General features: G+C 39.0%; 2 protein-coding genes across 4 annotated transcripts in view; both read right to left on the bottom strand.

The window, feature by feature from the left end:
* WDPCP (WD repeat containing planar cell polarity effector) overlaps window positions 1-12,099 on the bottom strand; it is a 429,599-nt gene that overhangs the window by 76,438 nt on the left and 341,062 nt on the right. For all 3 annotated transcript variants that reach the window (XM_036890364.2, XM_036890366.2, XM_036890367.2), the window contains exon 15: window positions 7,949-8,111. In XM_036890364.2, coding sequence (XP_036746259.2) covers window positions 7,949-8,111 — 163 coding nt within the window. The remainder of the gene's footprint in view (window positions 1-7,948; window positions 8,112-12,099) is intronic.
* Window positions 9,797-10,935, bottom strand: LOC118914991 (ADP-ribosylation factor-like protein 5A). The gene has a single exon (XM_036890371.2). The coding sequence runs from the start codon at window positions 10,681-10,683 to the stop codon at window positions 10,147-10,149; it is 537 nt and encodes a 178-aa protein (XP_036746266.2). The 5' UTR covers window positions 10,684-10,935; the 3' UTR covers window positions 9,797-10,146.

The raw sequence follows: 12,099 nt of genomic DNA, 5'->3' as shown, positions 1-12,099 counted from the left end.
GATGTTTATTATAGTTATATCCTCTTGTTGGACTGACCCCTTTATCACTGTGTAATGTCCTTTTTTGTCTCTTGTGACTTTGTTGTTTTGAAGTCTATTTTGTCTGATCCAAGTAGTGCAACTCCTGCTTTTTTCTCTATATTAGTTGCATGCAATATCTTTTTCCATCCCTGTACTTTCAGTTTGTGTATGTCTTTGCATTTGAAGTGAGTCCCTTGTAGGCAGCATATAGACAGGTCTTCTTTTTTTTTATGCATTCAGTGACTCTATGTCTTTTGTTTGGTGAATTCAGACCATTACCTTTAGGGTGGTTATTGACAGGTATGTACTTATTGTCATTGCAGACTTTAGATTCATGGTTACTAAAGGTTCAATGGTAATTCCCTTATTATCTAACAGTCTAATTTAACTCACTTTGTATGCTATTACAAACACAATCTATAGGTTCCTTTTTCTTCCCTCCTTTTTCTTCCTCCTCCATTGTTTATATATTAGGTGTCATATTCTGTACTCTTTGTCTATCCCTTGAATTACTTTGGGGGTAGGTGATTTTGTTTTGCATCTGCTTAGTAATTAATTGTTCTACCTTCTTTACTGTGGTTTTATTTGCCTTGTTGACAGCCATTTAGCTTTAGGAACACTTCCATCTATAGCAGTTCCTCCAAAACACACTGTAGAGGTCGTTTGTGGGAGGTAAATTGTCTCTGCTTTTGCTTATCTAAAAATTGTTTAATCCCTCCTTCAAATTTAAATGACAATCTTCCTGGGTAGAGTATTCTTGGTTTGGGGCCCTTCTGTTTCATTGTATTAAATATATATCATGCCACTCCCTTCTGACCTGTAAGGTTTCTGTTGAAGTCTGATGATAGCCTGATGGGTTTTATTTTTTATGTGATCTTTTTTCTCTCTCTAGCTGCTTTTAATAGTCTGTCCTTATCCTTGATCTTTGCCATTTTAATTATTATATGTCTTGATGTTGTCTTCATTGGGTCCCTTGTGTCAGGAGATCTGTGGATCTCCATGGCCTGAGAGACTATCTCCTTCCCTAGGTTGGGAAAATTTTCAGCAATTACCTCCTCAAAGACACTTTCTTTCATTTTCTTTTTCTCTTCTTCTTCTGGTACCCCTATAATGTCAATATTGTTCTATTTGGATTAGTCACACTGTTCTCTCAATATTCTTTCATTCCTAGACATCCTTTTTTTCTCTCTGTGCCTCAGCTTCTTTGTATTCCTCTTCTCTTATTTCTATCCCATTTACTTTCTCTTCTACTACATCTAATCTGCCTTTAAATCCCTCTATTGTCTGTTTCATTTCAGGTATGAAATTTCTTAGTGTTTTAATCTCTGCCCTAAATTTGTTCCTGAATTTTTGAATATTTTAACTGTAACTCACTGAGCATGTCTATGATTTTTATTTTGAACTCTCAGGAAGATTGGTGGGGTCAGTTTCACCTGGCCCTTTGTCTGGTGGTTGTAAGATTTTGGTTTTCACCAGGTTCCTTTGTCATTTCATATTTGTATGTGGCACCCTCTAGTGCCCAGAAACTTAGTCTCTGGAGCTTTTCAGCCCCTGGTGTGATGTTGGGGGTCACAGGGGAGCTGTGCCGGTGCCTGGGGGGAGGAAAGAGCTGTTTCCTGCTTCCCAGCTGCAGTGCCTGTTTCCACTGTCAGAACCAGTGGGGCAGCACCGAGGTGTGAGCCTTTGTTCTTTGCGTTTGTAGCTGCCATAGGAGTGGCCTCCCTTTGGCTGGCCTGACATCAGGGCAGGGACTGCCGGTTTGTAAACTGCTGCTGGTAGGCCAGGAGGAAGGTGCAGCATGCTGCACATCACAGCGGGGGGCCTCAGAGTTGATTAGCCAGCCAGGGGGATGCAGCACCTGAAGCTCCTGATAGTTCCCAACCTGCTGGGCAGAGCCCGGTCAAACAACCTTGTCCACCTATCCCTTCTCCTGAGCAGCAAGCTCCATGCAATCCCCACCCCTTCAGCAGTCATCTCACTGGTAGGAAGCCTCTCAGACTGCCCATCTTTCTTTTGTCCCAGAGCAGCTGGATGTAAATCCCAATCCTCCACAAACAGGTGGAATCTCAGTCTCTCCAAGTATTTCCCTGTGTTAGCTTTCCAACCCCAGTAATCTCCAGAGCACCATGAAATTGAGGTTTGTGCTCCCAAAGCAGATCTCCAGGGCTGGGTGTTCAGCAGTTCTAGGCTTACATCCCCTCCCCACTCCATTTCTCTTCCTTCCACTGGTGAACTAGGGTCGGTAGAGGGCTTGGGTCCCTCAGGAGCAAGCCTTTGGTACGTTACCCTGTTTTGTGAGGTCTGCTCTGTTATCCAGGTTTATGCAGTCTGGTGCAGCCTTCTTTCCTGTTGCTCTTTTAGGATTAGTTGTATTAACTATATTTTCATATTATATGTGGTTTTGGGAGGAGTTCTCTGTCTCACCTCTCATGCTGCCATCTTTAATCTCCCTTCAATATGTCAATTTATATTAACTGATATGACTGATATTCTTGTTCTCAGTCTTTCTGAGCATTTTATACTTATGTGAATTTGCTTATGTTTGCTTGTTTCTTTCTGAAGTGTGCATATATTTCCTGTGCTATAATTTTTTAATACTATTTGTAAAGATTTGTAGTTTTGTTTTAGTGGTTACCATTGTACTAATTTTTAAATTTTATTGAAGTATAGTTGATATACAATCTTATATTGGTTTCAAGTATAAACACAGTAATTCAACATTTGCACACATTATTAAATCCTCAACCAAGTAGCACAGTTATGTCAACATAGATGTTACAGAACCATTAACTATATTTTCCATGCTGCCGTACCATCCTCATGACCAACTTATATTATGATTGAGATTTTTGTGCCCCTTTATCCCCTCCACCCACTCCAACCCCTTCCTCATGGTAGCCCCCAGTCACTTCTCTGCATTTATGTGCCTACTGCTCTTTTGTTCATTCTGTTTTGTTTTGTTTTTAGATTCCACATATAAGTGAAATAGTGCAGTATTCATCTTTCTTAGCCTGGCTTCTGAGAGAGCTCCCTCCAACCCAAATCCCTCTGCCATACTTCCCACTGCTAATAAATCTATTAAACTGCCACCTCTGTGTTGGGTCTCACTGGGAATGATGGGCCGTGCCTTTCCTCCACAGGTGAAAGGAGTCTCAGCCTCCTGGAGTGCTCCAACTGTCCCTGGTGTCTGTCCCTTTTGATCACCAAAGGCCAATGGAATGTGGACTTGTGTTTCCAGAGAAGACCTCCAAGTTCAGGTGTGCAGGATTCCCGAGCACTTATTCCCTCCCCTCCCGTCTCTGTTCCTTTCCCTCCTGCTGTGGCCTGGGATGGGGGAGTGCTTGGGTCACTACTGATTGCAGCTGTGCCACTTTACCCTCCTCTGTGTGGGCTTATTTTCTTCACCAGGTGTAGATGGTCTGTTCTGCAAGTTGTTTACAGGGTTAGCTGTATTTGCTGTAGGTGTTTCTTTGGTGTGTGTTGGGGGGAGGCGGTTTCTGCCTTGCCTTCCTACTCTGCTATCTAATCCTCTGTACTAATATTTTTTCTAATGCCCTAATTTTTTCCTTTCTGTGTTAACTTTTTATTACCTGATGTATCAGTGTTTATTGGCATCTTTTAACTCCCTCCTATGCCTACACATCAGTGAGCTTATTCTACTTTTCTCTTTCACTCTGTTCTACTACCATTTTTCTAGTATCATTTCTACTTAATCACAACACACATTATCTGCACATGAGTCTTCCATAGTGACCTCTCATCATCCCTGTTTTTTCTCTATCTATAGTTATACATATTAAAATATTCACAATCAGTCCTTTCCTGAAGTTTTCTTGGTCATCTCATGATTGGATGAAGCTCTTTCTAGTACATTGCTCAAGAAGGGTTCATGAAAACTGTTTTTCTTTAGTTTTGACACTTGAAGGAGTGCTTGAATGGATATAAAATCCTTGGTTCACAATTCTTTCATTGAGTTTCTAAAAATTGCAACTCTATTTTTGCCTTACCTTGTATTTTATTTTTGATAGGTTGATGCTAGTTTAATTATTTTGCTTCCGTAAACTACTTGATCTTTTCATGAGGAGACCTTGAAGATTTTTTAAATTAATCACTGAAATCTAAAGAGTTTTGTTAGAATATATCTTAGAGCTGGTTGTTGTAATATAATTTTTCTCAGGCATTTGGTATGATCTTTCAATATGTAGACACAAGCCTTCTTAAAAAAACTTATTTCTGAAATATTTTCCTGGATTACAGTTTTAAATATTAAATCTAAATCTGTTTCATTGTTTTTTTTTTTCAAGAAATTAGATTGTACAAATGCTATTGCTTCTTTTCCATTACTTTCTGTCTGTTTTTTTTTTTACTTACTTATCTAATTTTCATTCTTCTGTTTTCTGTCATTTTTAGTGCCCTTTACTAAATTTGAGTTTATTCAAATGTAATTTGTTTTTCATTTCTGAGATGTTATCTTTTTCTTCTTTTTCTTTCTTAAGCTCAGTGAAATTCCTCCTCCCCCTCCTGCCTCTTCCTTTCCCTTCCTCCTCTTCTTAGTTTTTGTCTTTCTAACTCAGAGTGGGTTTCCAAGTGCCCAGCTGTTTGTTTGAGTATATGTGATTCTGCTTGAAGTATTGTACTATTTACTTCTACTTCGTGGTTGTCTTGGGGGAAAGAATTTTCCATAATTGGTGCATATTGGTTTTTATTTTCTTTTTTCTTTGAAGTGACTCTGTGTGGAACTGTTCGTCTTTCCCTGTTTATTTTTTTGGTATTGGTATGTACTTTGTAAGGTTCTAGTTTATTGGAGTTCACAGTATAGCAAAGACTAGGCACTTGATGGTGTAAGTATAGATACATAGACCAGTGAAACAGAATGGCAGATCCAGAATACACTGATTTTTGACAAAGGTGCAAATGCAATTCAATAGGGAAAGGTGCCTTTTGAACAAATGGTGTTGGGAAAATTGGATTCTCATGTACAAAATAATGAACTTAGACCCTTTCATCACATCATACATAAAAATTAACTCAAAATGGACTTAATAAATGTAAGAGCTATAACTATTAAAACTTCCAGAAGAAAACATATGAGAAAAATTTTATGTCCTTAGGTTAGAAAAATACTGCTTTATATACAACACAAAAAGCACAATCAACAGAAAAAAAGAGCTAAATTGGGGTTCACCAAAATTTTAACAACTTTAGCACTTCAAAAGAAACTGTAGATAAAAGGGCAAGTTAGAGACTTGGGAAAAATATTTACAAATCACATATTTGATAAAGGATTTAACTTCAGAACATATATAGAAATCTCATAATTCAATAATAAGACAACCTACTTAAAAATGGACAAAAGTTTAAAATAGATATTTCACCAAAGAAACTTAGAATGTGACCTAGCAGTTCTACTCCTATATGCCTACCTATGGGAAATTAAAACATATGTCTACCCAAATACTTATATATGAATATGTACAGCAACATAATAGCTAAAAGCTGGAAATAATTCAAATATCCATCAGTTGGTGAGTGGATAAACAAAATGTGTTATGTTCATACAATGGCATACTAGTCAGCATTAAAAGGAATAAAGTACATGCTACAGCATGTATGAACCTCAAAAACATAATACTAAAAGAAGCCTGATACAAAAGACAACACATTGAAGGAAAAAAAAAGACACCACGTTGTATGACTCCATCTGTATGAAAATTTCCGTAGAGACAGAAAGCAGACCAATGATCGGTTTAAACTGGAGATGGGAGTGGGAATTGACTGTAAATTGGCTCAAGGGAACTATTTGGAGTGATAGAAATATTTTAAAACCACACTGTTTTGGTAGTTTTGCAACTCTGTAAATTTACCGAACATCATTGAATTGTATACTTACAATGGGTGAATTATATGGTACATGTAAACTATACCTTAGTTAAGTTATTTTTTAAAAAGTAAATAGAAAGGTAGGACTTCTAGGTAGCTAAAGATGATAGTATAGTGGCTGCCTTCCTTTTCACCTCTCAATACTTCCTCTATAAACAATAGACATAATGAACAGAGAAACAAAATTATATGAAAACCACACCTTCATCATGACTTGAAGACAGAGAATGCCCAAACTTCAAAATAATTGTGAATAAAATGGAAAAAACATCAAATCCCAGTGTATGATCTCTCCAAGTCCTGGTGTTCTTGTAGATCAGAGCATGAACTACACAAAAGGGACTTATAAGTAACCAGGCAGTTTGGAGGAGCAGTTTTTTAATTGCAGAGCCTCTGGGACCAGAGATGGGTGGGTGATAAAAGTTAAAAAGGGAGAGGCACCTTTTGGCAACTGGGTGTGAAGGAGGAAACATGCATAATGGGAAAATTTAGGGTCCTGCAAGACAAAAAGGAGCCAGAAAATGAGAGGTCACACAACTCCGTCAGGAATGTGTAGAATGCTTAATTAGCCCCTCTTTGGTTTTCTCATTTCCAAGATCTTCCCGTTAAATTTCTGACCTAGTCTGCCATTCTGTCACGTGACCTAGGCAGTCCAGTAGAACTGTGGGTTTTCCTGTTCCCTTCCTATCAAGTGTGTTACTTTTACTAACAGTGAGTTTGCAGTTTATATTGACCGTGTTGCTGGATGGGGTTTTTCCACTCTTAAGCATCAAATCAACTGTTGGTTTTCACAGCCTATCCTACTCCAGTAGAACTACAAGATGAAACTAGCTTAGGGATGGTAGGGGAATGGGAGAAACCCCAGAATATTACAGATTCCTTTTTTACTAGAAGTTCATTGGTTTTTCATCAGTACATGCTTCTCAATTTGTTGTTTGCCTCCATTTGGTTTCCAGAGCCCTGAAATGGTAGTTTTTGTCCAGTTTTATAATTGTTTCCTAGGTAGAGGATTTGATGACCTCTAAACTCTGGAAATCCTGCCCCTTTATTTACTATTAATCTATAGGTTAGAATTAGGGTTAGTTTGAGGCATTTTCTTAAGGGTATCATAAATATACATGTATAATGTATACTAGGTATGAAATATATTCATGTACAGTTATGAATTATATATTCATATATATAATTTATGATATATAGGAAAAATGTGGCCTCTTCACAATTATTGCATATAGTTGGGATCCTCAAGAGCAGGTATGTAAATTATGGACTTGGGGCCAAATGCCACTCACTACCTATTTTTGTAAAATAAGTTTTATTGTAACACAGTCACTTTCATTTATTTACATATTGTCTATGGCTGCTGTCATACTACAAAGCAGAATTGAGTAGTTGTGATAGACTGTATGGCTCACAGAGTCTAACATCTGGGCCTTTACATAAAAAGTTTTCTGACCTTGAGCATTATCATCATCATAGTTAACATTATAATTATCATTATAAATAACACCATTACTTTGTTTGTCATTTTTAATTTCACATTTATCCTTTCTGTTTATTATCTCAACTCAATGTGGCAAGCAGGATAGATAATTATTTATCAGATTTCAAAAACATAGGGGTGTATATGTCTTTCTGAAACTGGGACAGGGGTGCATATGTCTTTTTGAAATTGGCAAGCTTGCATAAGTATGATAATATAAATTATATTTCAAACTAAATATTTGCAAAATTAATATTTTAATTAGTAATCTAACAATCTTAAAATTTAACAAAAGAATACAAATATAATTCAATACATTATAGTAATTTCAATTCAGCCTGGAATAACATTCATTCTAACAAAATTCTGTTCACAACTCAATTCTGCTTCTATCATGCCTGCTTTTGCATGGACAGACAGCTGCAGTCATAGCCATGAGAAAATGCACATTGTTTTCTTTGACATTTTGAAATATCTTTGCTTAACTGTTTAGGGAATATTTAAATTATTTAATACTAAATAATTTCCTTTAAGAAGCAATTTTCTCAGTTCACTATATCTTACCTGTTAGAAGAAACATTCAGGGTTCTTTGTTGGACAGTAGGTCTATGGAGTGAAGAAAAGGGAGAGGGGTTATCTGGAAATGTGTCTTCTCCTTGAGTTGCTAAAGATAAGCCAACAAAAGCTTCATTCAGCATATCCTCTTTTTCTAACGACCCCAACAGTTCTGTTAAAAAATTATTAAGATATGAGTCAAGTACATATACAACTTCTGCTAACTCATACATTGGTATGATTACAGGAAAACTTTCATATATCCCAGTGAATCTTTTATAAATGCACATTAACTATGTAGTGCACAGTGGAAATCTTGGAGTCATAGTGACCTGTAACTTCTGTCGTTCTTACACTTAGTTCAACCAGGGCAGCTTGATAACTGAATAATGAATGTTTTGAGTTCAGATTTTAAAAGTTCATTTATAACTTGCCAATTCATAGTGCTTTTTAACCAGCATTTTATTAGTCAAATATTGCTTTTTGTTGTTAACCAATTACTGGAATATTATATTGGAAAATTTGAAGAAGTTAATTGTTTTACTCTCACATGTAGTATATAACTAGAAACCTGGAAATATCTTTTCCAATATTTACTCTTAACGAGGATTTTAAAGTGTATATAGTAAATTTGCTATTCCCACATCATATGTATGTACAGGGAAAACTTTAATTTTGGCAACTTTGATAGGACTGACTATGTCTTAAAAAATGTAACCATAATGAAACTGTGAAAAATATATATTAGAGAAAAACTTATTAAAACTCAGGAACTTCTAGGATCATCCTGTGCATGTGTGTATTTTTACAGTAAAATTTTAATTATGAAAAAAATAATTTTTATCATGTTAACCTTGATTTATTTATTCAGGTATCATTGATATACAATCTTATGAAGGTTTCACATGAGCAACATTGTGGTTACAACATTTATCCATATTAAGTTCCCCCCCTACACCCCATTGCAGTCATTATCTATCAGCATAGTGAGATGCTACAGTGTCATTCATTACTTGTCTTCCCTCTGCTGCCTTTCCCGTGAACTACCTATATTATGTGGGCTAATTATAATGCCCCTTAATCCCCTTCTCTCTCCCTCCCATCCAGCCTTCCCAACCTCTTCCCTTTGGTAACTCCTAGTCCCTTCTTGGAGTCTGTGAGTCTGCTACTGTTTTGTTCTTTCAGTACTGCTTTGTTGTTATACTCCACAAATGATGGAAATCATTTGATACTTGCCTTTCTCTGCCTGGCTTATTTCACTGAGCATAATACCCTCTAGCTCCATCCATATTGTTGCAAATGGTTGGACTTGCTTTCTTCTTATGTCTGAATAATGTTCCATTGTGTATATGTACTACTTCTTTTTTATCCATTCATGTACTGATGGACACTTAGGTTGCTTCCATTTCTTGGCTATTGTAAATAGTGCTGCGATAAACATAGGGGTGCATATGTCTTTTTGAATCTTTGATCCTGTTTTCTTAGGGTAAATTCCTAGGAGTAGAATTCCTGGGTCAAATGGTATTTCTATTTTTAATTTTTTGAGGAACCTCCATACTGCTTTCCACAATGGTTGAACTAATTTACATTCCCACCAAAAGGGTAGGAAGGTTCCCCTTTCTCTGCATCTTCGCCCCATTTGTTGTTGCTTGTCTTTTGGATGTTGGCCATCCTAAGCGGTGTGAGGTGATATCTCATTGTGGTTTTAATTTGCATTTCCCTGATAATTAGAGCCGTGGAGCATCTTTTCATGTGCCTGTTGGGCATCTGAATTTCTTCTTTGGAGAAGTGTCTGTTCAGATCCTCTATCCATTTTTTTTTTTGCCGATTTGTATTTTTACTTAATGAAATAAGAAGGGAACATTCAACTAGGGAGGGTTATACTGATAATAAAGCTCTTAAAGTTAAAAATGTCTTCCTCTCCCTTTGCACTTACCACAGTCTACACAATGTCCTGAGAGGATTCATTATGAGAAAAATGTCAATCACAGCTTTAAGACCTTGCTTTGGAAGGAACTAATGAGAAAGCAGAATTGGAAGATGAGACTTCATCTTTGTTTTCAAAGAAGTGGTCTTAATTTTTCTTCTTATAGAAAAAAGTTTAAATCAGTTTATTATAAATATATCTAAACCATTAATTTTTGCAGCTTTCAGGTGAAGTCCAGCACTTTGTTTATACAAAGTCTATGGGAAGAGGTCAGCAGAGATCATCTAATCTTAAATCGTGACATCATCCATTCAAGGCCTTGGCATAATCCCTCGCCAGTAAGAGCACAGCATGCCTGGATATGCCACTGGTGATCTTTAATAGAAGTTAGTTTCAAAAACTGGGAGATTTCTGCTACAGTCATGCATTCTTTAACATCTTCTTTATTAGCAAAAATCAGCAATCCAGCTTTCCTTAGGTCCTCATGGGCTAACATTTTATAGAGTTCTCTGGTTACAGAAATCCTTTCTCTGTCGGTACTATCCACAACAACTATTACGAACTCTGTGTTGGTATAGTAAGTGTTCCATGAAGAACGAAGTGATTCTTGGCCACCAATATCCCACATTAGGAAACGTATATTATTAATTACTATCTCTTCTACATTACTTCCTATTGTAGGAGATGTATGTACAACTTCATTCATAGAAAATTGGTAAAAGATGGTAGTTTTCCCTGCATTGTCCAGCCCAACAATGATAACTTTGTGCTCCTGGTGATTGAACAGTCTCCATATCTGGGTGAAGAGAATTCCCATTCTCGGGCAGCGGACCTCCTCCAGCCACCCGAGCCGCCCGGCCTTCCCCGGCTCAGGCCGAAGGGGAGGAGAGAGATGCGCTGGCGCCTCCGCCTCTGCTGCTGCTCCCGCGCTGGCCGCCGGCCCGCGGCCCAGGAACCGGAGCGAGGCCGAAGCCAGGCCCCGCCGCTGCCGCCACGGCACTCGCCTGGCTCCCGGACATCACCGCCACATTGTCTGCGACGAGCCTCACGGGCCACCGTCCTCCCCCAGCTCCTCTCCGGCGGCCGCGGCGGCGGCGACCACGAGGGCAGGGGAGCTATCCACTTTTTAATTGTGTTATTTGCTTCTTGGGTGTTGAGGCCTTTGAGCTCTTTATATATATTTTGGATGTTAGCCCCTTGTCGAATATGTCCTTTACGAATATATTCTCCCATACTGTTGGATGCCTTTTTGTTCTGCTGATGATGTGTCATTTGCTGTCCTAAGGAGCTATTTAGTTTGATGTCATCCCATTTGTTCAATTTTGCTTTTGTTTCCCTTGCCTGAGGAAATGTGTTCAGGAAAAAGTTGCTCCTGTTTATATTCAAGAGATTTTTGCCTATGTTTTTTTCTAAGAGTTTTATGATTTCATGACTTACATTCAGGTCTTTGATCCTGAAGGGCCCCCACCCATAAGATGGCAAACTTCCTGCTTCTCTTCCAGGTCCTCGGTTCCCACCGGCGCCACCTGAAGCCCAATCACCCCTCGCCCCCCTCCCAATCCCAGCACCTAGCCAATAGCCACCAGCCCCGTAGAAGTGACACCTCAATCAGCTCATGCCCCTTCCTATATAACCCAGCACCTTTCCCTAATAAAGCGGAATTCTCCAGTGAATTGCTGCTGTGTGTCGCTCCTTTCCTTTCATTGGTGCCGAAACCCAGTAGACAGGACACCCCAACTGGGCCCCGTCTTCCCCCCGACACCAGCAGCAGCTTGCCCTCGTCCTCTTTTCCCGGCGCTGGCTCATCACGCTCACCACTCCTCTCTGGCCTTTGGGTAAGTTTTCCCCCGGAGTGGGCCGCTCTTCCCCAAGCTATCGCAGTGCCATTGACCGTGATCGTCCAGCAAGGCCCTGACGCTCGGGGACGAGGAGGGAACTCTCCCTGCCTTAGGCCTTCACGGCTGTGGCAGACCCTCAGGCCCTCCTCTTGACTCCGGCACTCTGCCTTCTTAGAGAAGTCTGGGTGACGACCCACACTTCCTAAGAAATTACGACTCATATACGAGTTTCCGCAGACCACCAAGGATCATCGGGGATGCCCTTTGTCTCCTTGCGGTCTGCTCCCAGTCCAAGGATCTCCGTTCGTCTTCCCCTGTTCGTCTCCTTCTCTGTCCTTTAGCCATGGGAGCCTCCTCATCCCTCCCTGGAAGTTCACCTCTTGAATGCCTGCTCA

This window comes from Manis pentadactyla, chromosome 2 (assembly GCF_030020395.1).
Source record: "Manis pentadactyla isolate mManPen7 chromosome 2, mManPen7.hap1, whole genome shotgun sequence".
Classification (NCBI taxonomy): Eukaryota; Metazoa; Chordata; class Mammalia; order Pholidota; family Manidae; genus Manis; species Manis pentadactyla.
This window is presented reverse-complemented; position numbering and strand designations above follow the sequence as displayed.

Bases quoted from the DNA above. Each gene is read 5' to 3' on its own strand.
- LOC118914991 (XM_036890371.2), bottom strand. From the start codon at position 10,683: ATGGGAATTCTCTTCACCCAGATATGGAGACTGTTCAATCACCAGGAG.